Here is a 26,700-nt window from a genome sequence, read left to right as displayed (position 1 = left end):
GCTAACAGTTTCGTTTTCGGTGACCTTAAGTTTTTGTACGCCTCTACAACTGCTGTCCTCTCATAATAATTACTAAATTGGGACCCATTACTTCTGTGATGGAACTCAGATCAACCAGCCTTTGCGGAAGACCTGGCAGAAAATGCTGAAAGAAATATAAGAAAACTATGACACCGTAAGATGGCCCTGAGAAGTAGCCGAGCGACCGCAGGCTGCAGCGGTCCCTCCAGTGAGTTGATAGCCTAAGTTCCCTGCTAAAGAGCTCCCAGGGTCAGCGAAGTCGACTGAGCGACCGGTCCCTATGGCAGACGTAGGCCGAACTGCGCACTGGGAAATGTAGTTCCATGGGGAAGGGACGGAGTGGCGGGAGCCGCACACGCGCACTAAGAGCTCAGGGCAACAAAGACGGCGGCGTGTGCGCACGCGCCTGAGAAAGACTCGGGAGGGCGTGCGCGTACGCGTGCGCGCCCGGCCGCGGTTCTGAGCTACCGAGCGGCTGAGAGGACAGAGAGGGAGGGGCAGGAGCTACCGACCGCAGGAGGAGGAGAAGGGGTTGTGCTCCTGGCCGAGCAAGGAGAAAGGGGCGGGGCTGGAGAGCAGCGCGCCGGGGTGCCGAGCTCCTGGGACCGGCGGGCGCGTGGGGGTCTGTGGCCCTTGCCGTCCCAGGGGCCGCCGCCGTCGCTTGGCTGCCGTCGGTCTGCGGGAGGCGGGTTATGGCGGCGGCGGCAGTGGGAGCTGTGAATGAGTTCTCCGGGTGGACGAGGGAAGAAGAAAGGCTCCGGCGGCCCCAGCAGCCCGGTGCCTCCCAGGCCTCCGCCCCACTGCCTGGCCCCCTCCCGCCCCGCCCCAAGGCCGGCCCCTTCGCCCCAATCGCCGCATAAGCGAAACCTGTACTACTTCTCCTACCCGCTGTTCGTAGGCTTCGCGCTGCTGCGTTTGGTCGCCTTCCACCTGGGGCTCCTCTTCGTGTGGCTCTGCCAGCGCTTCTCCCGCGCCCTCATGGCCGCCAAGAGGAGCTCCGGGGCCGCGCCGGCGCCGGCCTCGGCCTCGCCCCCGGCGCCAGTGCCAGGCGGGGAGGCCGAGCGCGTCCGAGCCTTCCACAAGCAGGCCTTCGAGTATATCTCCGTTGCTTTGCGCATCGATGAGGACGAGAAAGGTAACTGGGGGCCTGGGGGGAGGGGGCGGCGGCGCCGGGAAGAAAGCGGTGGGGTCGACGAGGGAGGGCAACACCTGCGTCCCTTTCCTGCGGGAGCCGGCGGTGCTCTTCCGTAATTGATCTGCCCAGTGAGACTGCTTCCTCGGGTTAGACCCTCATCCTCCACGATTCTCGGTTAAACACCTCTCTTCTCTCAGGCACCCTAGCCGGTGACTTTGTTTCAGACACTAGCCTACACCTACACTTCTGCATGACCCAAGTCCCTATGAGACACCCAGACGTGCTGGTGACAGTGACAGTTGTCCTAGAGTGACCACACAGATCCTTTCTAGCGCTGTAAACAGTGAGTGGCTTCCTCTGAGCCAGGTTTTCCAAAAGGTTTTGATATCGAAGAAGCTGTGCCTTGTTATAGGCTTTTAGTGAAAGCAGAGTACTGTAGTGTCAGAAAAAAAGAACAAATGGTGACTCAGTTTTGAAAGGAACAGCTGCATATGATTACAGCTGAATTTGCACTATTTTTAAAAGTTTCATAACAGTCATTTTTATGAATGTAATGACTTCTAAGTATTTTTCAGTAAAGTTCTATTTTAGTATAAAACTTTTGCTCCTGGTTAATTTGATCTCATCTAAGTAAGTATTTCAAGGTAACCTCTAAATTTTTAAATTGAAATATTGAGTGAGAACTTCCCTTGTGGGGCAGTGGTTAAGAATCCGCCTGCCAACGCAGGAGACACGGGTTTGATCCCTGGTCCGGGAAGATCCCACATGCCGTGGAGCAACTAAGCCCATGCACCACAACTACTGAGCCTGCGCTCTAGAGCCTGCAAGCCACAACTACTGAAGCCTGCGCACCTAGGGCTGGTGCTCCACAACAAAAGAAGCCACTGCAATGAGAAGGCTGCACTTGCAGCAATGAAGAAGACTCAATGCAGCCAAAAATAAATAAATAAATAAATATTTAAGAAATTGAGTGAATAGGATTAATTTATAATACCATTTTACAATAAAATTTAAAGATTTCTATTTCTGAATGAAAGCAAGGGTACTACATCTTTCAGATTTCTTTTAAGCTAACGTTTTTTAGTCTTTCTATAGGCTAGGCACTGTGTGCTCTTAGCTTTACATGTGTTACCTGTTTAGTCCTCAGAGTTACCCTGTGAGGTGAAGGTACTGTTAGTATCAGCATTTTACAGATGAACAAACTGAGGTTCAAAAGATTAAAGCAGGTCATTCCAAACCTATGCTAATTGCTAATGCCAATTTTTTTTATGGAGTTAGAAGGAGTCTTATAGCATTTTGAAAATCCCTCCTTTTGTCCCAACTCCAGTATGCTGAGATCTTCTTTTCCCTCTAACTACTCATTTTCATTGTCCATTAGTTTAAAAAAAAAAAAAAAAGCAATCTGCAGTTCATTTGTAGTGTCTCCACTACCAACTCCAGAAACTGTTCTAGAATGTCAGTTTTGTTGAAACTTATTTCCTTTGTGAGGCCTTGGACTGAGCAGTAGGATATAAGGAAAGAGGCAGGTATTCATGGGTTTTGGAGTGTAAGGACAGAGTGGAGGTTAAGAACGTTGAAGAAAGGAGGCGTGGGGCTTCCCTGGTGGCGCAGTGGTTAAGAATCTGCCTGCCAATTCTGGGCACATGGGTTCAATCCCTGGCCTGGGAAGATCCCACAGGCTGTGGAGCAACTAAGCCCATGCACCACAACTACTGAACCTGCGCTCTAGAGCCCATGCTCTGCAACAAGAGAAGCCACGACAATGAGAAGCCTGCGCACCACAATGAAGAGTAGCCCCCACTTGCCTCAACTAGAGAAAGCCTACGCGCAGCAACGAAGACCTAATGCAGCCAAAAATAAAAACAAATAAATAAATAAATTTATTTTTAAAACAAAGGAGGCACATTTAAGAAAAGAATACCGGGCTTCCCTGGTGGCGCAGTGGTTGAGAGTCCGCCTGCTGATGCAGGGGACACGGGTTCGTGCCCCAGTCTGGGAAGATCCCATATGCCGCGGAGCAGCTGGGCCTGTGAGCCATGGCCGCTGAGCCTGCGTGTCCGGAGCCTGTGCTCCGCAACGGGAGAGGCCACAACAGTGAGAGGCCCGCGTACCGCAAAAAAAAAAGAGAAAAAAATACCATGTGTTTTGGGAGGGAAGTCTTTAATCGCTTCATTCTTTTTTTAATATATATTTAAAATATTTATTTATTTATTTTTGGCTGCGTTGGGTCTTCGTTGCTGCCTGTGGGCTTTTTCTAGTTGTGGCGAGTGCGGGGTGCTGTTTGTTGAGGTGCACAGGCTTCTCATTGCGGTGGCTTCTCTTGTTGCAGAGCACAGCCTCTAGGCGTGTGGGCTTCAGTAGTTTTGGCTTGCAGGCTCAGTAGTTGTGGTGCCCGGGCTTAGTTGCTCCGCGGCATGTGGGATCTTCCCGGACCAGGGCTCAAACCCCTGTCCCCGGCATTGGCAGGCGGATTCTTAACCACTGCGCCACCAGGGAACTCCATGTTGCTTCATTTTTTATCTCTAAGGAGCATCCACGATCTCCTAGGGAGGATGAAGAAGCATATCATTATCCCTTCCTAGAGAAGCACTGTTTTATTGCACTATTTTATTATAATAGAGTCCTTTGAAGTTTACTAATCTAGGTCAAAAGTTGTTTTAGAATAGAGGGAATATATTTAAGGGTAGATCAATTCCAGTAAAGACAAGGAAATTTTGTTAACACTGGGTGATGGGAGTTGGGAGGTAGCATAAGAGGTCAAGGAAAACTTAGGTATTAAAAAAAAGGATCCTGGACTCTTAGATTTAAAGAGAAATCAGTTCCATGTGAGGGGTAAGTAATGGAAGTGGAATTCAGACCTTGGGTTTCATGCTGGTGACTTATCTTTGGGTATCACATATATACCTCTATTATATTTAATTCCTCTTAAAATATTTACTGTAAATATTCTCAGCAATCTCTGTACCACGTATTTCACTCTCAGCTGATAATGTTTCTATTCAAAGGTTTTTATTTATTTATACAGTTAGTTTATAAAGTGGACAGCAGAACAGGCAATGATAACTCTAGTTTGAATTCTACAACTGATGCATTATATGAGAAAATAAATTAGATCAAACCGAAACAAATTAGTTATATTAATTTTCCTTTGACAGTGAAGTAAAACTGAGTTTACGTTGTCGTGGTTCTCTTCTATCTCAAATTTTTCCTTTAGCATATTGAAAATTTTTTTACTTTACCTTTAATTCAGTGGTTGCCGGAGTTCACATTTGAAGTCTATTTGCCTCTCAGCCATCCTTGACAATACAGAACTTAATTTCAGAAGAATTTTATTCTCCCTCTTTCCTACTGCATCAAAATACATACGAACAAATTGAAATGAATTGGATAGTGTTCAAAGGTTTCCTAACTCTGTAGTTAGCCCCAAACCATTAAGGGGCTAGTAATGTCATGCAGTCCCTTTCTGTTAAAAACTTGACCTAGCTTCTAAATATACTGAAAGCCACTTTATTTCATCAGGTGAAGTGGGCTATTTCAGACTGTAGTGATATTAGTTAATTGACACATTTGGTGCCTTCAAATAATAAAGGCCAAATTAAATCTTATTTTAACAAGGTAATACATAAATGTGGTTTATAAGGTGGCTGTTTATTTTGAATTTTATTCTTTTTTATGGCATACTCAACTTTGACACTGAATTTTCATAAAGGCCTAAATTTATCTGAAACCAAGCAATTTTTTAAAAAAATAAATTTATTTTTTCTCTGCGTGTGGGCTTTCTCTAGTTGCGGCAAGCGGGGGCTACTCTTTGTTGCGGTGTGCGGGCTTCTCATTGCGGTGCCTTCTCTTGTTGCAGAGCACAGGCTCCAGGTGTGCGGTTTTCAGTAGTTGTGGCACATGGGCTCAGTAATTGTGCCTTGCGGGCTCTAGAGTGCAGGCTCAGTAGTTGTGGCGCACGGGCTTAGTTGCTCCACGCCATGTGGGATCTTCCTGGACCAGGGCTCGAACCCATGTCGCCTGTATTGGCAGGCGGATTCTTAACCACTGCGCCACCAGGGAAGCCCCTGTTTGTTTTATATGAAGCAGGTTCTCTGTCTTTTAATTCCAAGGGCCCCTTGGAATACTTGGGGGAGGAGAGAAGGTTGTAATAGTGGTTATTTGGATTAACCAGAACATGACCTAACATGCTTTGGGTGGCTCCTGCTGATAGACAAGCCTGGGGTCTCCTGAGTAACACAGTGGTGCAGGTTCTTCAGGTGTGGCTCAGTTACCTCAAGTGTGTAGGACTTGACAGACAGTAAGGGCCCAATGTATTGTATGAAAGAGAGAGAGCCAGTTTCTCAGGATAAGATAGGGCTGCAGCATCTGGCATCAAAGATAGAAGTTATCTAAATAAAATCCTTTTTTATTTATTCCTAGTCAGTTTATATTTAAAATGGAAGGTTTTTAAAAAAAATTAATTACCATGTACTATAATTTCATATAATCCAATGTAGTACTTTATTTAAAACACACAAAATACTTGCTTATCCACATCTATTTTCAGAAGGTGAAGCTAGAGATTAGAAATCAGAAGTATCAGATTTGGTATACTTTCTTTTATTCCTAAAAACTATTAGATACCATTTTGAAAGGATTGATTTCAGACAATTTTCTTGTGCCTAATTTCTGCTTTAAATGATTAGAACAAGGAAAGAATTATTTTGATGGATGGACATTCTGATAATATCATACTTTTCCCAGAGAATAACATTATTTTTTATTAAATAAACAATAAACACTTTATATTTCTCTTCAAGAATATTTAGTGGCATTTGCACTAAAGAGACAAAAAGGCAGCCACTTTTACGAACTTCATTCCTTGTTCTGTTTTTAGCTGATTTTTATTGCAGTTTATATTCTTCCTAGTACAGAATACAGTTGAACTGTATAAAACTCACCTGGTAACTAGATTCCTAAGATTATTGTTAGTCATCCTGATGACAATTAAGGGATAGTCAGTAAACGGATATTAAATTATTGAAGAAGGATCTTCCCTAACCCTTCCTGCCTCTTTTTCACTATCTTATTCTCTGTGCTCTACCCAATAGTAGTTGGATTTTTCAATTATGGCAAAGTGTAGATTCTCTACTTTTCTACTCGTTTTCCACTCTCTTGACCTGTATAAGATCAGTGAAGGTATTAAGCAGTGACCTAGGCTTTTTTTCTCTTGCTTTGTGAATTATTAACAAATGCTCATGCTAGACATCCTATAGAATAAAACATCTTTGAGCACACTCACATCTCAGTGGTTCATTCTGGTAGTGAGGAAAGAAAAATGTCAAAATCCACAATTTTCTTGGAACTAGTAAGTGTTTTACAGCTATATAGGTATAGCATAGACATTATACTTATTCACATATCTTTCTGTTCTTTTGCAGATATTTTATGTTGCAGTAGAGAGGGAGAGAATTAGTTTGTTGTTCTTAAGTGGATTTTGTCAGTTCCTTTCAGTGAGCTTTCACTAGAACACCCATCCATGGCTGAACAAGTGGGATTTATTACTTATTGTAACCAAGAGAACACACACCATGGGGAACCATGGTGTATCTCAGGAAAAGGCTAAAAAGAACTTACAGAATTTGGGCTTGTATTAGGTGATTTTAAGGAGGATTGAAGGAAGCAGGGTTTTGCTCTGGATTGGATGTTTTCAGGAATTGGGGATAATTCTGTGATTAAGTATCTTAAATCTAACCCACAAAGAGAGAAGACTAGAGTGAGGATGAAGCTGCAGTTGGTTAAGAAGTAGTCATTAGCCCGAAGAGGGGGATGTTTGGTGTTTCATGGCTTGGCCAATGTTCACATTTTGTCTGTGTTTAGACATGATTGTAGAGTGGTCTCATTTTTGTCTTCATCCATCATGATCACAGAGTGACCTTGTCTGATGTTGTTGTTCTGTGGAATTGTTTATACTCAGTAGAACACCAAGGCTTAGTTGTAATGTCAGGTCATTTCCTTGTCACACCAAGGCTTAGTTGACGGTACCAGCTCCTCGATGTCAGGGGCTGCTTTTCTTTATCTCAGGTTTGAGAGTCTAATTTTATCCTTTTTAAATTGCAGTGCCTCTTATCCAAATTGACATTTGAATTCTGGCTCCACAGGATCTTGGACAAGTTACTTATTATTAGACTGAGATAATGTTTGTAAAATACTTAGTGTCTGCACATAGTAGGTCCTCAGAAAATGGGAACTATTGTTATTTATTTATTTTACAAACTTGTAAAAAAATTTATTTATTTAATTTACTTATTTTTGGCTGTGCTGTGTCTTCGTTGCTGTGCACGGGCTTTCTCTAGTTGTGGCGAGTGGGGGCTACTCTTCGTTGGGGGCTACTCTTCGTTGCGGTGCATGGGCTTCTCATTGCGGTGGCTTCTTGTTGTGGAGCACGGGCTCTAGACGCATGGGCTTCAGTAGTTGTGGCACGAGAGCTGAGTGGTTGTGGCTCACAGGCTGTAGAGCACAGGCTCAGTAGTTGTGGTGCACGGGCTTAGTTGCTCCGCAGCATGTGGGATCTTCCTGGACCAGGGCTCGAACCCACGTCCCCTGCATTGGCAGGCGGATGCTTTTTTTTTTTAAGATGTTGGGGGTAGGAGTTTATTAATTAATTAATTTATTTTTGCTGTGTTGGGTCTTCGTTTCTGTGCCAGGGCTTTTTCTAGTTGTGGCAAGCGGGGACCACTCTTCTTCGCAGTGCGTGGGCCTCTCACTATCGTGGGCTCTCTTGTTGCAGAGCACAGGCTCCAGACGTGCAGGCTCAGTAGTTGTGGCTCACGGGCCCAGTTGCTCTGTGGCACGTGGGATCCTCCCAGACCAGGGCTCGAACCCGTGTGCCCTGCATTAGCAGGCAGATTCTCAACCACTGCATCACCAGGGAAGCCCTGGCAGGCGGATTCTTAACCACTGTGCCACCAGGGAAGTCCCAAACTATTGTTATTAATTTTACAGTTCTTTTAAGGTTAACAGCCTCTAGAGGTTATGTTAGAACATTGTTAAACCTTGATACCTAGTTTGTACTACTCTTTTTATGAAACAGCAACAGTCTAAATGAGATTTGAGGAAGAAGGCGTATTATCTGAAGAGTGATATAAAAATATTTTTGCTAATTGTGACCCTTTGTTCAGAAAAAACAGATGGAAGTCTCCCCTTAGCATCACTTAGTATCCTAGCTTTTTATTACAAAAGAGATGAAATGATTTTTTATTCTCATGTATGTACTCGTGTATGAATGCAAGCTCTTTTTTTTTTTTTTTTTTTTTTTTTTTGCGGTACACGGGCCTCTCACTGTTGTGGCCTCTCCCATTGCGGAGCACAGACTCCGGACGCGCAGGCTCAGTGGCCATGGCTCACTGGCCCAGCTGCTCCCGCGGCATGTGGGATCCTCCCGGACCAGGGCACAAACCCGTGTCCCCTGCATCGGCAGGCGGACTCTCAACCACTGCGCCACCAGGGAAGCCCTGAATGCAAGCTCTTGATAGAGAATTGGAAAATACCAAAAATGCACAGAAGAAAATTAAAATTACCTACCATCCATAGTAAATTAAACAAGACTTAAAGGAGACAAATTGATTGAAATTCTTAAGGTTTAAAGAAAATGTCCAAAACTGTAATGATTCCTTTACATGGGATTCAAAACTTTTCCAATTAAATGGGAAAAAATAAATCTTAACTTCAGAAATAAACCTTGATGGTTGAACATGAAAGCAAATATGGCCTTTTTTTGCTGAATTAAAACAGAGTAGAAAGATCCTTTCTGTGATAGTGAACTATGAGAGAATTAATCGGGGCTGTTAGTCTGATGCTTCATGGTCTCTGTGGTTTATTGTGGATTAGCACACATTAAAATGTACTGTAAGATTTTTAAAGATACCCGTTATTCCGCTAATGTGACACTTGCAAGTTGCTAGCAAAAAATTGTGTAGGAAAATGGATGTACTTACTCCCTGGAATTGTTTGTAGAATGATGCTTAAGAAGGACTAAATAGATAAGTTAAAAGCAGTGGGCTTTATGAGCTAAAATACAACAGTGCATACAGTTCCGGAGTAGAAGGATTTATATTTATTAACAAATTTACTAAGTATGATAAAGGTAATTTTTTACATATCTCTTTATTAAAGTATTATCCCATGCCCTATTTCATTTGATCTTTGCTACAACTCATGAGGTAAAAGAAATGTCATCTTGTTTTTAGGTAAGGAGACTAAAACTCAGAGAAATTGCCAGGCTTTGTCAAAGTCATACAGCTATTAAATGATGGAGAAAGACTTAAATCTCTGTCATCTAACTCACATACTTGCAAACTGACATCCTACCTCGCTACCCAAACTACTCACGTTTTGACCCTTCTTGTGGCAATCTGGGTACCACTAACATGTGAGTGAAAAGATTCAGTTGATGATTCACAAATTAGTCTGCTATTCTTTTTTTTTTTAAAACAGAATGTAGATTTACTTTTTAAAAAATTAATTAATTAATTTGGCTGTGTTGGGTCTTAGCTGCAGCACACAGGGTCTTCATTGTGAGATCTTTTGTTTCACGCATGGGCTCTTTGTTGTGGCGTGCAGGCTTCTCTGGTTGTGGTGCGTGGGCTCAGTAGTTGCGCGTGTGGGCTTAGTTGCCATGCGGCATGTGGGATTTTAGTTCCCTGACCAGCGATTGAACCTGTGTCCCCTGCACTGGAAGGTGGATTCTTAACCACTGGACCACCAGGGAAGTCCCTCCACTATTATTATCTTCATTTAAAGATGGATAACATCAGTATTTTTGTTGCTTGTACAGTAACACAACTCTAAAATAATGCACAGATATAGAAAGTGAAAATCTTCTGTAATCTTATCCTTAGGGAGATGATTACTGATAAGTTTCCTGATTTTGTCTAGTTACATAAACGTAAATATTCATTAGAGGCAAAGAACCATGTTACATAGAAACTGATCTGTAACCTTTTTCACTTAATGTATGGGGACTCACTTTCCGTTTCAATATATTTAATCTTCCTCCTCTATTTTTTTCAGTTTTTAAATACACTTTTATTAAAGCATGCATAAAGTGCACAGTTAGTGTGTTGCTTAATGAATTATTAAACTGAGCATAGCAGTTTGAAACCCCACCAGGTCAAGAAATAGAATATTACTCCAGAAGCCTGCCTTTCTCATCCTCCCTTCTGCTCACTACCTTTCCCCACCCTTCACAAAGGTATCTTCAATTCCTAACTTCTTACACCATAAATCACCTTTGCCTGATCTTGAGCTTTATCAGTGAAATCATACAGTATGTGTTCTTTTTATGTATGGCTCCTTTTGCTCAACATTATGCTTGTCAGATTAATCCTTGAGGTTACTTGTGGCAGTAATTGTTCATTTTCATTGCTGTATACCAGGGAGCAGCAAACTGCCTATAATGGGTCATTTAGTAATTTTTTTTTTATTGTAGTAAAAGATAGATAACAAAATTTGCCATTTTAGTCAATTGAAGTCTGCAAATCATTGGCATTAAATACATTCACAGTACTGTGTAACCATCACCACTATCCATTTCTAGAGCTTTTCATCATCCCAAACAGCAACTCTGCATCCATTAAACAATAACTCCCCATTTCCTCTTCTCCATACTCCCTTCCTCCCAGTCCCTGATTAACCTCTGTTCTGCTTTCTGTCTCTATGAATTTGCATATTCTGGGTACCTCATATAAGTGGAATCATACAATGTCTGTCCTTTTGTGTCTGACATTTCACTTAGCATTTCAATGTTTATCAGCCTTGTAGCATATAACAGATTTCATCCCTTTTTGAGGCTGAATAATATTCCATTGTATGTATATACCACATTTTGTTTATCCCTTCATCTGTTGATGGATATTTGGGTTGTTTCCATCTGTTGTTAATAATGCTACTATAAACATTGGTGTACAAGTCTCTGAGTTCCTTTTCAATACTTTTGAGTATCCACCTAGGAATAGAATTGCTGGATCATAAGGTAATTATTATGTTTAATTTTTTGAGTGACTGCCAAACTGCTTTCCACAGCAGCTTTGCATTTTTTAAGCATATTTTTAAAAATTAATTAATTATTTTCTTTAATCTTTGGCTGCGTTGGGTCTTCATTACCGCAAGTGTGCTTTCTCTACTTGCGGTGAGCGGGGGCTACTCTTTGTTGCGGTATGCGGGCTTCTCATTGAGGTGGCTGCTTTTGTTCCGGAGCACGGGCTCTAGGCACATGGGCTTCAGTAGTTGTGGCTCACAGGCTCTAGAGTGCAGGCTCAGTGTTTGTGGCTCAAGGGCTTAGTTGCTCTGCGGCATGTGGGATCTTCCCGGACCGGGGCTCAAACCCGTGTCACCTGCATTGACAGGTGGATTCTTAACCACTGCACCACCAGGGAAGTCCCCAGCTTTGCATTTTTACATTCCCAGCACCAGTGCACAAGGTTTTCTAATTTCTTCATGTTTGTTAGTTTCAAGATTTGCTTGTTTTATTTTTATTTATATTTATTTATTTTTACTTTATTTTTTCGTCTTTTGGCCACACCACGCGGCATGTGGGATCCTAGTTCCCCAACCAGGGATCGAATCCGAGGCCCCTGCATTGGAAGTGTGGAGTCTTAACCACTGGACCGCCAGGGAAGTCTCTGTCTTTTTAAATAATGGCCATATGTGAAGTGGTATTGCATCATGGTTTTGATTTGCATTTCACTAATGACTTATGATATCAAGCATCTTTTCATGTGCTTATTGGCCATTTGCATATCTTCTTTGGAAAAATGTCTATTCAAGTCCTTTGCCCATTTTTGCATTCTCTTGGTTTTTTGTTGAACCATTTAATAAATATTTCTCTCTTTTTTTGGAATTTTGAATTTTATTTTATTTATTTGTTTATGCAGCAGGTTCTTATTAGTTATATATTTTATACATATTAGTGTATATATTTAATAATTATTTCAAGTGCTCTTTCAAAACTATTCAACATTCTCATATAGGGGGTGTGATCCAGTAAAGCTTTATATACAAAAACAGGCAGCTGACTCTATTTGGCTCTTGGGCTGTTGTTGGTCCTAGATTATATAGTTCACTTGTAGTGCACATTATTGGCTATTAATTTTAACTACCACTACAACCATTGTAAGTTTCTGCCATCCCAATCTTCTCTTGATTTGATGTAGTCTGTTGGTTGAGTTTGAATGTTGTTGGGGCCCATATAGGAAAGAGGGAAATGTGTAAGGGAAACTAAGAACTGTTCAAGTATCTTGAAGGCCTTTTGTGTGCTGGACGCCATTGTAAGGTTTGATTTTTCTGCCATAATTTAGTCAAAAGGGGGAATTCCCTGACGGTCCAGTGTCAGGACTTGGCGCTCTCACTGCCAGGGCCTGGGTTCAATCCCTGGTCGGGGAACTAAGATCCCACAAGCTGCATGGCATGGCCAAAAGTTAAAAAAAAATTTAGTCAGAAGGATGATCACGTAGGAGCTTATGGGCTTGTAGTTTCCCCTAATTTAGGAGACTGAAGTGATTTGAGTGTGGGTGTCAGCCCTTGTACAGGCTGGCCTAGTTCATAACTCTTCAGTGATGCAGGGTCCCAACCAAAATCTTGGAATCATTGCCGCTTATTCTCCTTGGCATGCCCTGGAATTCATTTTTTGTCAGCTTAGTCCCATGAGTCTGCTGAAAGCTCTGCTTAGTTTCTTGGTCACATTTGCATTCAGAATTGACAATTGTTTCAAGCAAAAAAGTGCCCCAAGTCATAGGTTCACCTCTGTTGGCTCTTCTCTTTTCCATATTTTGGTAATTTTTTAAAACAGCCATCCTAATGGGTGTGAAATGTCCCCTCCTTCCAAATTTTAGTAATTTTCATACTGTTTTGAAAATTCTCTGATCCCTTCAAACAGATGTTTTAAAAATATTTTTCTAGTTTTTCTCTTCTAATCTTACTCTTGTAATCAAAATTTTAGTTCTGGTATTATAATTCAAGTCACAACAAATGTTCTTATACATAAATGTTGGAGTATTGCACTCTTAAAACATCAGATTTATTGAGGTATAATTTACATAAAGTTTACCCTATTTAGGGATCTATAGTTCAGTGAGTTATGACAAAGAGCTGTGTAAACCATCACCACACTCAATATATTGAATGTTTTATCACCCCAAAATCTCCCTTGTGCCTCTTTGTAGTCCGTCCCTTTGCCTCCCCCTTAGCCTCTGGCAATCACTAATCTGATTCGTCCCTCTAGTTTTGTCTTCACTGAATGTCATGTAAATGGCATTATATAGTGTGTAGCCTCTTGTGTCTGGCTTTTTTCACTTAGCATGTTTTTGAGATTCATCTATGTTCCTACATGTATCAGTATTTTGTTCTTTTTATTGCTGAGTAGTAGTCTATGTATGGTTGTATCACAATTTGTTAATATGTTCACTAAATGATGGACATCTGGGTTGTTTCCAGTTTTTAGCTCTTATGAATAAAGCTGGTAAACATTCATGTACAGGTCTTTGATGTTTTTATTTCTTAGGGTAAATACATAGAAGAAGGGCTGGTCATGTGGTAAGTATATGTTAATGTCATGAGGAACTACCGAAGTCTTCCAGAATGGCTGTATCATTTTGTAGTCACACCTGCAAATGTGACTTGTAACTTTTTTCCATTCAAAATTAAAATCTTGGAGTTTTAATTTGTAGTTCCCTAACAGCTAATGATGTTGAACATCTTTTCTTGTGTTTATTTGCCATGTATGTCTCTTCTTTGGTAAAGTGTATGTTTTGATCTTTTGCACACTATTTTTAAATGACTTTTTAAAATATCATTGTAAGAGTTCTCTATATATTCTGCTTACAAGACGTTTATTAGACATATCGTTTTGCAAATATTCTCTCCCAGTCAATCTGTGGTCTGTCTTTACATTGTCGGATCCATCTTTTGAAGAGCAGGATCTTTTAATTTTTATGAAGTCGGGCTTATCAGTTTTTTCCTCTTTTTTTTAAAAAAATTTATTTATTTATTTATTTTTGGCTGTGTTGGGTCTTTGTTGCTGCGTGCAGGCTTTCTCTAGTTGCGGTGAGCGGGGGTTACTCTTTGATGTGGTGCATGGGCTTCTCATTGCGGTGCCTTCTCTTGTTGTGGAGCACGGGTTCTAGGCGGGTGGACGTCAGTAGTTGTGGCTCACGGGCTCAGTAGTTGTGGCTCACAGGCTCTGGAGTGCAGGCTCCGTAGTTGTGGTGCACAGGCTTAGTTGCTCCGTGGCATGTGGGATCTTCCCAGACCAGGGCTCGAACCCCTGTCCCCTGCATTAGCAGGTGGATTCTTAATCACTGTGCCACCAGGGAAGTCCCACTTTTTTCCTCTTAAGGTTTGTGATTTTTATGTTCGAAGGAGTGTCTGCCTAAGCCAAGATCACAAAGAATTTTGTCTATGTTTTCTTCTGTAAATTTTATATTTTTAGGTTTTACATTTAGGTCTGTGATCCATTTCAAGTTAATTTTTGTATGTCACGTGAAGTTTTTTTGTGTATGGGTGTCCGTTATTCCAGTGTCATTTTTTGAAAAAGCTGTTCTTTCTCCATTGAATTACCTTGTCATCTTTGTCAAAGTCAAATCAATGATATATGTGGGGTCTATTTCTGGACTTCTGTTCCATTGATTTTTTTTTTTTTTTTTTTTTTGTGGTATGCGGGCCTCTCACTGCTGTGGCCCCTCCCGCTGTGGAGCACAGGCCCCGGACGCGCAGGACCAGCAGCCACGGCCCACAGGCCCAGCCGCTCCGCGGCATGTGGGATCTTCCCAGACCGGGGCATGAACCCGTGTCCCCTGCATCGGCAGGAGGACTCCCAACCACTGCACCACCAGGGAAGCCCTGGTATTTTTTTTAAATTTTCTTTCTTTTTTGTTTTTGGCTACGTCGGGTCTTAGTTGTGGCATGCAGGATCTTCGTTGAGGCATGTGGGATCTTTCATTGTGGCGCTCAGACTTCTTTCTAGTTGTGGCGTGTGGGTTTTTTTCTCTCTCTAGTTGTGGCACGTGGACTCCAGGGCGCGTGGGCTCTGTAGTTTGTGGCACGCGGGCTCTCTTGTTGAGGTGCGTGAGCTCAGTTGTTGTGGTGTGCGGGCTTAGTTGCCCAGCAGCATGTGGGATCTTAGTTCCCTAACCAGGGATCAAACCCACATCTCCTGCATTGGACGGCAGATTCTTTACCACTGGACCACCAGGAAAGTCCCTCTGTTCCATCGATTTATATGTCTATCCTTTCTCTGGTGGTCTTGTACTTTTAGGTAAGAAATATCTGTGCATTTTCTACTGTCACACTGACTTAACGAGATTCAAATAATGCAGTAAATCAACTTCCTGTTACCAACCGAATGTTAGGTAGTAGAGTAATTATTGAGCATGTGATTTTATTTGTAATCAGTCATTTCACTTGCCTCCCTGTAATGTGGTAAAACGCCTTAAAAGATTTTGTTCAGATGTTGCCAGTGAGAACTGTCATACACTGCTGTTAGGAGTATAAATTGGCACAAGCACTCTCAAAAAGCATTTTGTTGATTTCTGGTAAATGGAGAATATGTGATGAACTATGACTCATCAATTCTACTTCTTAAGCATATACTCAAAAGAAACTGGCACATGTACATGGGACAGGTACAAGAATGTTTATTGCAACTATTTGAAATATTGAAAAACTGGAAACAACCTATATATCTTTTAATACGAGATAGTTGAATAAATTGTAGGATGGTATAGGATACTATACAGAGTCAAAATGAATGAACTAATCTCTGTATAGCAACATAGATCTAAAAAGCAATGTAAATTTTTAAAATAAAATGATATCAATAAAGTAGGAACAATAGAAAAATATATACAAGTAAGGTAGACACTCAATTCACGATAGTGGTTTCTGGGAAGGAAAGGAGCATGAGAATGGGAAGAGGCACAAAAAAGGAACTTCTGTTGTATCTGTTAAGTTGCAGTTCATTTTTAAAATTTTTAAGTAAATACGATATTGTTATCAATATTCCCACCACACAGAATGCAAATGCTATTTTACTGTTTTCTGTAATTTACCCCTTTTTTAAAATTAAAAAACCAAAAATACATGTAAACAGATATTTTCTTCATAAAAAACTAGAAGGTAAGCATCCAAATAGTTTGAATTGACTTACAACAGATTCTTAATAATTTCTTCATGTGTCATTATCAAGTACTTATTGAGCACTTACTCTGGATCAGACACTGTGTAAAATACTAATGGCATTTTATATGGGTAATAAGTAAGAAATTACCCTGTCCAAGGGGCTAAATCTAGTTAGTGATTTATTTTGGGGGTAGAGGAAGGTAGGTAGGAGGTACACACTCATAAGGGGACAGTATTTCTTAGTTGTTGTGTGATGTTTATAATAAGACTTCATCTATTCTGTGTTATCAAGAGAGTCATGATATTTTATTGATTTTGAAATTTCAAATTAAAGAATGGCATGGGGATTTTTGTTTGATTAAATAGGGACATGAGTAGGGAAAAATGAAAAACAGTTCTTATGCATGATTTCCACCTTTGCTTTACTGTATCTCTATATTAGCCACTTATGAGGCTTTGCAGAGTCTAAGGACTAAGAAACTAATTTTTAAAAACAATGAAATTTGCATATAATTGTTAACACTTTAAAGAAGTATCCTACACATATTTTGATTATGCTGAATTTTTAGGTCCTTTTGAAGATTAATTTTGGATCAAGGATAAATGTTGTCATGTTTTAAAGAAAATAGAAATGTGTTACTTAATGGCCACACTTGTAATCTCATATACCAGTTCTCATGGTGCAATCATTTATGAAATAAAAGCTAACTCTGAAAGGAGCACCCGTGAACATGTTACATCATATTTGACTACAGTTAGATTAAACAATGCTTTTTTCCTCATTATTATTGAAATCGTATTTATTTTTCCTAATAGTATATATTTTAAAAACCATTTATTTAAAATAAAATCTTGAATATTTATTTCTCTAATACAACATTTCAGTAGTTATAAGCATCAATACCATGAGATGATAAACAAATAAAGAATCACAGCTCTAAAATTTTGAGAAACGTTGATGTCTGTATCTCCCTCTTGCTGAGCCACATATACATTAAGATGCTAAAGTCCTAAGAAGTCACAGAGTAACAGTTTTCAGACTTGTTTGATCACAACTCTTTTTTTCATGTATCTCCTAATAAGAGCATGCTTTGGAAAATGTTTAGTGTATTCTTAGGGTATACTTGTGATTTATACAAATAATTATTTCTATTTTAAAGTAGGACAAAAGGAGCAAGCTGTGGAATGGTATAAGAAAGGTATTGAAGAACTAGAAAAAGGAATAGCTGTCGTAGTTACAGGACAAGGTAAGGTTATATTTACGTTTGTTTAGTAGCATCCGAAATTGTGTTCACATGATTGTCCTGATTTCAGGTCCTTTTATCTTAATAAAGGTATTTAACAGATTTTTTAATGTTCTTGTTAAAGTTAATGCTTTATTACCTATGCTAAAAATGAAGTTGTAACCAGGTATGTTCAAACTTGATTATTGTATTACTTGTGTCCTCCTTGGAACCGCTGTTCATATGTTAACCCTATTTTTAAACCTGTTTTTGAAACCTCATCCTTTCCTCATTGTCGAGGCAGGCAAGGAGTGGTTATTTCACAGACTCCCTTTTACACTGTGGGTAATGCTTGACTGCATGTTAAAATATGAGCTGTAATGTCTGACTTTGATTCACACATGGCTTTTTAAAACCAAAAAATTATTTCTCATCTTTACTTTCCTGTCACATCAAATTAAAAATTAGTCTAAGGACTTCCCTGGTGGCACAGTGGTTAAGAATCCACCTGCCAATGCAGGGGACACAGGTTCAATCCCTGGTCCAGGAAGATCCCACATGCCATGGAGCAACTAAGCCTGTGTGCCACAACTAGTGAGCCTGCACTCTAGAGCCCACAAGCCACAACTACTGAGCCTGCGTGCCACAACTACTGAAGCCCATGCTTCGCAACAAGAGAAGCCATCGCAATGAGAAGCCAGCACACTACAACTAGAGAAAGCCTGCGTGCAGCAACGAAGACCTAACGCAGCCAAAAAAAAAAATCAGAGTCTTAACATTACCTTTAAATATGTAGACAACATTTCTTGCACACATACTATGTGCCCAAGCATCATTGTATGTGCTTCATACGTATTATCTCTTTTAATTTCACCACAACCCTACACTCTAAAGCTGCTACCGTTATCCTTATTTTTCGGATGAAAAACCTTAAGTGCAAAGAAATTAAGTAACTTGCGTGAGGTCTCATAGGCAGGAAGTGGTAGAGTCAGGATTTGAACCCAGGCAGTCTGACTTCAGAGCCTGAATTCTTAAATACTATGCTGTGAATAGTGGTATGTGGATACCACTATTATATGAGTAAAGTACTTCAGCTTATGATAGCTAAAATAAATTCAGAAGCAAAAATTACAATGTGTGGGCTGAGAATCTTAGCCTTATGGATCAGTCCACCCAGTGGATATTTTATCTGGTTGGCTGATTCTATAACTTATATCAGCTAATCTCCAGTAACTATAATGTGTCCAATATTTACCTTTTTCTGTAATCTCTCCTTTTTATTTTGACTGTTTCTCTAGCTACTGGTCTCCTGTATAAAAGAGAGCAGAATAGAACAAGTAAATATGGAAGATTGGGTCTTGGAGACTTTTCATGAGTTTATGAGCATGACTTTATGAATTATGTACAAAACATATTCGCTGTTCTTTGCCAAATGCATAGAAGAAGAGTTAGAAGAAAATGAGTTGGTTATAAGAAAAATAGTATTTCATTGAATCAAAAATGCCTTCAGCTGTACCAAGAGAAAAAACAATGTCAATTAAACGATGACACATCCTCTTCTTATCACATAGAATTTGAATTTTAACCTTATTGAATATGCTATCTTAATCTTACTTAGACATAGCTATAACAGAAGTATTAGTATCTATGACCAAATTTTTGTATGCAGAGGAAGTGACAGACTATGTTATGACTGCAGCCTGGCTGATAGCATTAGTAGGTTGGCACAGGTTTTAAAACACTTCCCAATTTCAAAGAGTTTTAAATGTAGGGGGAAAAAATATATCTCAAAACCCGTAAAATTCATGAAATACCACAATAGGTCTGAAACCATCATAAGGAACTATAACTGATTTTTTTAAGATATTATTTGAAACTGATATTTTGTTAATTTCATAGTCTTTTTATAAAGACTATGACTCCCCATGAGATTAGTTGGTATGATAAAATTTATCTTGAAGCAGCATTAGTAGGTAAATGTAGATATTTTAATTCTTTTTTTCTGCTTTTTCTTTCAGGTGAACAGTGTGAAAGAGCTAGACGCCTTCAAGCTAAAATGATGACTAATTTGGTTATGGCCAAGGACCGTTTACAACTATTAGGTATCAATTAATGAATTGTATAACTGGAATGAGATGTATTTAAAATCTTAAAATTTAAGATTTAAAATCTTAAAAGTTTAATGAAACTTTAAATGCAGATGGAAATCAGTGAACTTGAAAATGTGTTCTAGGCTTTCTTTTAACTTCTGAAAATTTCTAACGTATACAAAACAGAAGAGTTTATTGAACTAATTATCCATCACTCAGCTTTGGTAATTATCAACTCATTGTCGGTCTTGATTTAAGACTGGCAAACTATAGCCTATGGCCTAAACCCAGTTCACTGCCTGTTTTTGTAAGTTGGCACAAAGTTACTCTCATTCCTTTGTATATTATCTGGTTGCTTTCATGCTACAGTGAGAGAATTAAGTAGTTGATACAGAGATCATACAGCCTGCAAAGCCTTTTAATATATAGCTTTTAAAAATATTTTAATATTTACTACTGGCTCTTTACAGAAAAAGTTTGCCAACCACAGTTTATATCCCTGCTTACTTTCCCCAACTTCATATTACTATTTTGAAACAATTTCTCGATATCTTTTTGTTTCATTTATAAGTATTTCATATCTCTAAAAGATAAAGATGCTTTAAAAATAAAATTGCCAAAGTAAGGAGATTGTCGCTTCTAACGTTTCCCTTCTAACGTTTCCCTTCTTTCCGTCCCTTCCTTATTTCCTGTGTATCACTTAGTTTTTACTTTGATTTGTAACTAGAACAAACCTTCAAAAAGAAAACTCATTTCATTATAAAACGAAGGTAATGAGTCTTCCCTCTGGGGAAGCTGTGAGTATTAAATGGGATGATGGACATGACTGCCAAAAAAAAAAAATTGCCAAAATACCATTATCACACCTAAAAAAAACCAATAATTCTTTTAATACTAACATAAACATAAAAGTAATGGCCAAAAAAATGGTCAGTGTCCAAATTTATATATAATATATAAATAATGTGCAGTCAGTATCTCAAAATTTAATAACTCCTACTATTTTTTTAATAATTTAATTGTTTGAATCAGTATTTCAAGAAGATCCATACTATACATCTTTTAATATACAAGTCTGTTTTTTCTTTTTCTTGCAATTCATTTGCTGATGAACCAGATCTTTTCCACGTAGTGTTTCCTGCAGTCTTTCGCTCCATGCATCTCCGTGTTATCTTTTAGTATGTTCTTCTGTCCTCCCTATAAATTGATAGTTGGATATAGAGCCTTAATTGGATTGAAAGTAGATTTTTATTTTTTAATGATAAGACTACTTGATAGGTGGTTTTGTGTTTATCCATCAGTATTTCTTGTGATGTTAGCAGCAGTTGATGACTTACGCCTAGTGACATTATAATTGTCATTCTTTCTGCATTCATCAGCTGTAAAAGGTCTATAAAGAGAAACTTCTCATCTTCTGTTTGATGGTATAGGTTTTAAAAATATATTCTTAAGGTAAATCTACTCCTCAAACAAGGTGGAACTAAAACCCACCCTTCTTGGGTGGTTCTGCCATAGCTTGATGTGATAGAAATGGTAGCAACTTGGTATACAGGCAGACTTTATTTGTTGCTCTGTGCTTTTGATAAGTTATTTGGCATTTCTGAGTCTTCTTTATTTCATTTGTAATATGAGGCTAATAGATAATTATTATCTCACTGTATTTGTGACTATGAATTGTTGAAGGAACCTAACCCATAGTAAGTACTCGAAAATGCTGGTTTTTGTTCATCTCCTTACCTGTGTGTAATCACCACCCCTGCTTTTGTGTACATATATACACATATGGTTTTTATTAATTCACTTATTCATTCATTCCTATATGGTCCATGGTGTTTATAAACTTTGCCCCACATTTTTGAAAGAGAAACCCTTACTGTTTTCAGATAGCTAACAAGGCAGTGTTCTCCTGGCTTCTGTGGCTGACAGTTTGCTTTCTTACTTCCTAAGTGATGGTTATTACTGTGTCAAATAAAATTACATGTTACATCAAGGGTTGTTGTAGTAAAATAATTATCTAATTGTTCTAGTTGGTCCTTTCTATGTGTTTTAGCTATAACACCTTTTCAGTATATGTACAAAGTATCAATGTATGTGATGCAGATTAAGTTTGATTATGGAACATTTTGTAACATGTTTCAAATTGAATAATAGTTGGTTTTTATCTTTTATCAGTATTTGAAATTGTGATATGGTAAAACATTAGAAGCAACTCATCAATTCATAGACTTGTCTTTAAATGCAACTTAGTAATTTCTTATTTGTGTTGTTAGAGGAGAGGACAAAAAGATATATAATATAACATGAAGCTAGGCTTTAATAGAATTAATATTTGGTTGTTGTTGTTGTCTGTTATCCTCAAAATTGCTATATGTCCATTCATGAAAGATGTTACTTTAAAAAAGAGACGGTGGAATAAAAGACATCATCAACATTTTCCTGTCTTCTGAGAACGCAGAATATCTGGGAGTTATATACCAAAGACAGTAAAAAAGAAGTGTGTACAAGTGCATAGTAGAGCATATTTGTGTATTATGTGCTGGTTAAAAAAATGGAGCTTTTCAGAGGTGGGATGCCTGATAGGTATCTAAGTAGTATGGAGAATGATAACTGGGAGTTCCCCATACAGACTGGTTTGAGAGGATGTAGCATCTCTGATAAAGATGGGAAGAGTTCATATGTATTACATATCTTCAATTTAGTGATAGTGAACCTTAGAGCAAAGCTTAAGTGTAAAACCTGCTGTAGATAAAAAGATAATTTGGCGTTGGTGTCTGGTATACTTGGCAATTACCCTTTTTAAAAAAAATTTAGCTTCATTCAAGGTCCATTTATTAAGTCCTTACTCTGTACTAGGAACGGTGCCAAGGGATATAAACTGAATTTCTTTCTTTTCTTTTTTTTAATTTATTTTTGGCTGTGTTGGGTCTTTGTTGCTGTGCGCAGGCATTCTCTAGTTGCAGCAAGCAGGGGCTACTCTTTGTTGCGGCGCGCGGGCTTCTCATTGCAGTGGCTTCTCTTGTTGCGGAGCATGGGCTCTAGGCGCATGGGCTTCAGTAGTTGTGGCACGTGGGCTCAGTAGTTGTGTCTCGCAGGCTCTAGAGCACAGGCCAGTAGTTGTGGCGCACAGACTTAGTTGCTCCGCGGCATGTGAGATCTTCCCGGACCAGGGTTTGAACCTGTGTCCCCTGCATTGGCAGGCGGATTCTTAACCTCTGCGCCACCAGGGAAGCCCTGAATTTATTTCTTAACTCGGGAAATATTTATTGGGTGGTTATCATGTTCTAGGCACTTAGGATATAGACAAGGATCCTTGTGTCATAGAGTTTATATTCCAGCAGGGAGAATACTGACAGTAGGCAATAAACATAAAGAATAAATAAGTTATTCCATGTGTTAGAAGGTGATAAATTTGTGGAGAAAAGAAAACATAAAACACAGTACAGGGGATTAGGAGTAGATGGGAGATGGTCTGGGTTTTTAGTTTTAAATAGGATAGTCAGGGTATATGCCTCTTGGAGAAGTTGACATGACCTGTAAGTTAGCCTTACAGGTATCTGGGAGAAGAGTGGTCTGGGGAGAAGTAAGAGCTGATGCAAAGCCTTAAGAAAACACATCTGGTATGTTTGAGAGGAGCAAAGAGGCCAGTGTGCCACAGCAAGGAGAGTATAGTAGAGATGAGGTCAGAGAACTAATGGTGGTGGGGTAGGCAGAGGGGGCGGCCATTACAACATGCAGGACCTTACAGGCCACTGAAGATTTGAGCTTTTGCCACCTGTGAAGTGGGGAGCAGTTACAAGGGTTTTTTAGGAAAGGAGTAACATCATCTGACTTCAGTTTAAAAAGGATCCCTCTGGTTGTGATGTTGCAAGGGTATGTTATGTACCAAGGAGAGCAAGTAGGACAACTATTGTGGTAAGCTAGGAGAAAAATGATGGAGGCTTGAACCAGGATGATACCAGGAGTAACAAGTGGTTGGATTATGATTGTAGTTGAAACTTGAGCAAACAGATTTACTGATAGATTGGATAAAATGTTCCTGTGTTTAGGCTCTTGTTGATATAGTGGAGAAGGCAGACATAAATAGATAAATCATCATTACTGCAGGATGGAGATACACAGATATTTTGTAGAGTTGGGAAAATAGGTGTCTGAGAAATCTTCCTGGAAGAAACCTAAAGTGGGGATTTAAAAAGATAAATAAAAGTTATTAATGGTTGGGTGGAAAGATATTCCGTGAGGAACTAACAGCATGAACATAGACTCAGGGACAAGGAAAAGCATGGTGCTGGTAAAGACATGAATTTGGGATTGCTCAGGCATAAGAAGTGTAGGCAGATCATGGAGGGCCTTGTTGGTCATATAAAGGAGATTGAGTGCTAATCTGTGGGCAATGGGAAACTGCTAAAGGGTTGTAGGCACACAAGTTATGTGGTAAAATTTCCCTTATAAGTAGATCACTGAGATGATTGTGTGGGGATTGCACATGAGGGGATCAAGAAGCAAGGTGACTTGTTTTATTTTAAATCATTGGTTAATCTACACGACCTTTAGTCATTCTAAAAAGAAGCATTAGGGCTTCCCTGGTGGCGCAATGGTTGAGAGTCCGCCTGCCGATGCAGGGGACACGGGTTTGTGCCCTGGTCTGGGAGGATCCCACATGCCGCGGAGCAGCTGGGCCCGTGAGCCATGGCCGCTGAGCCTGCACATCCGGAGCCTGTGCTCTGCAACGGGAGAGGCCACAACAGTGAGAGGCCCGTGCAAAAAAAGAAAAAAAAAAAAAAAAGCATTAAACTAAGCTTACTTTCTTCAAAAAAAGAGAATTGGAGCAGGTTCACATTAGCTGTGTGCTGCTATTGTGTGTGTGTTTTCATGCATATAAATCCAAACCCTGCACAAAAGTTCGATGACTTATTATTCTTAGTTATTATCAAAACTAAGGATTTAATTTCTGTTTATTTTTTACTATATAATGAATGTTTATGTGAACTTTTTGTTACATTTCATTGAAGAGTTTTAATTGATAAATCAGACATTTACAAATCAGTTCTTTCTAATTTATGTCTTTTACCAACACAAATGGTTTCTTTCTCAATATGGTGATTTGAAGAGTATTATCTTTGAGAAAAATCAGATGACCTACCTGTTAACTAACAACAGAAAAAGGGCTCCAAGGTATATTGTATCAGCCAGTTCTAGGATACAAAAGCTGTGCAGTACTTTGTGCTTTGTGTAAAAAGGGTAGCTGCTATTTAACCTGTCCCAAAGGCATGTGTGGTTGTACCATAAGCCAAGCATGGCGCCTGCTTGTCTGACATTAGAAATGAAAGTTTAAAAGAGTTAGTATATATGTGCTACATTTTTGCATATATTCATCGACTTCTTAGTACCAGAGGAAAGAATCAGTAATGATAACTTGGAGTATTTCAACAAAATAAATACGGTCAAAATTGAGCCCTATTATGAATGACGCTCAGAGCAAGTACTTCACGTGTTATTTTATTTAACCCTTGAGACTCTCGGAAAACTGACGCTAAAGCAAGTTCGTACTAGTGAGTAAGTGGTAGAGTGTCAGGGTGTTCGTCAGCTAACAATATGGATTGACTTGACTGGGGAAAGAGTGTAGCAGTGATGTAGAGTGGCAAGGAAGCTCAAACCGATACACTCTTGGGCTTCAGGTGCTAGAGGTAGAGACCTAGATCTTGAGAGGATTTCTTGTTGTTATCTGAAGTGGGAGTAAGGTTGAAATAATCCTTTAAAATCTTTGATTAATTTAAAAATAGGCAATATATGCACATGCCACAAAATTTCAAAAGTTTAAGTTTGAAAAGCATCCATCCCATGCTATGCCCCAGCCACTCATTTCCCATCCCCAGAGGCAGCTGGTATTACCAGTTTCTCTGGGTCTTTTTTAGAGATAATTTTCATATATTACAAGTATACATGTGTGTATTTAAATAAATGGTAGGGTACTGTACGCACAGTTCTGCAGCATGCTTATTCCATTCTGCTTTATTACATTTATTTTCTGCCTGACATACATTAATGTAGCTGAATATGGCATTTCCTAGACACTCCTTACAGTTTCCTTCTGTGTCATTTCTCCTTTCCTAAATGTCCTTTTTTTTTTTTTAATCTTTACAGATCCCAGCCAACTCACAGCCCACTTCCTCTGTAAAGCCTTTTTAATGTTCTCTTTGTATCTCTATCCTGCTCTCCCTACACAATGATTTGGACATATTAGCTATTCAGAAAGTATTTGCTGGCGATGGTAGTGATATAGAATTGCCTCAGGTTACCAAACCTGAATAATGCATATTTTGAACATATTCATTCACTTGTTCATTTCTGTTGCTATTTTAATGTCTGAGTTTTTACTAATTATGTTGTTAAAGGTAATTCTATGTAAATGCCAAACCCTTCATTATGTAATAACTTTGTAACACCTTGAATCGTTTTTCATTTTCACATATACATTTTATTTTTTATCATGTATTTTTTTCTTTTTGTTTATTTTTTTCTTTTTTACCCCCCTCTGTTGCATAGAGAAGCTGCAGCCAGTTTTGCAGTTTTCCAAGTCACAAACGGACGTCTATAATGACAGTACTAACTTGACATGCCGCAATGGACATCTCCAGTCAGGTGGGTTTAGGTTAACTAACATGTAAAATAACAAAGCTTGCATGCAAAGTAGAGTCTTACTTAACCTGATAATGTTGATTTGATTTTATAGTGGTAGATTTGATTGGTTTTTGTTTGCACAGGGCTGTGTAGAAAATACAGTAGCCCTATCATTCATGGTGTGTAAACATTTAATAAATAGGGCATAGCCATTCTCAACATGTTATATTTGCATACTTTACAACCTCCAATTTTTGAAATTATAAAATATGAAGGTTCATTTTCCTAAATTATTAAAATATTCTTTTGTTTCTATCTTACTTTGAGCTTTTGTGTTTTTTTCTATGGGTACCTGTACCAAATTTTTATGAAGTAGTGTTTATTGAGACAGAAATTTTAATTTTTCTTTGTTATATACCAATTTTCAATGCATATATATTTTCATTTATATAATACATGA

The 26,700-nt window shown here is 39.2% G+C and overlaps 1 protein-coding gene across 4 annotated transcripts in view; it reads left to right on the top strand.

The window, feature by feature from the left end:
* The first annotated feature begins 457 nt into the window (after nt 1-457).
* The window catches only part of SPAST (spastin), a 62,553-nt gene continuing 36,310 nt past the window's right edge, over nt 458-26,700 (top strand). Inside the window, exons 1-4 of one of the 4 annotated variants that reach the window (XM_030857997.2) lie at nt 458-1,156; nt 17,473-17,556; nt 19,551-19,634; nt 26,166-26,261. In XM_030857997.2, coding sequence (XP_030713857.1) covers nt 742-1,156; nt 17,473-17,556; nt 19,551-19,634; nt 26,166-26,261 — 679 coding nt within the window. In that variant the 5' untranslated portion in view covers nt 458-741. Of the gene's footprint in view, nt 1,157-17,469; nt 17,557-19,550; nt 19,635-26,165; nt 26,262-26,700 lie in introns of all 4 variants that reach the window. The other 3 variants (XM_030857996.2, XM_060309090.1, XM_060309089.1) reach the window with 3 other exon arrangements.

Source organism: Globicephala melas, chromosome 12 (assembly GCF_963455315.2).
Source record: "Globicephala melas chromosome 12, mGloMel1.2, whole genome shotgun sequence".
In the NCBI taxonomy this organism is placed as follows: Eukaryota; Metazoa; Chordata; class Mammalia; order Artiodactyla; family Delphinidae; genus Globicephala; species Globicephala melas.
This window is presented reverse-complemented; position numbering and strand designations above follow the sequence as displayed.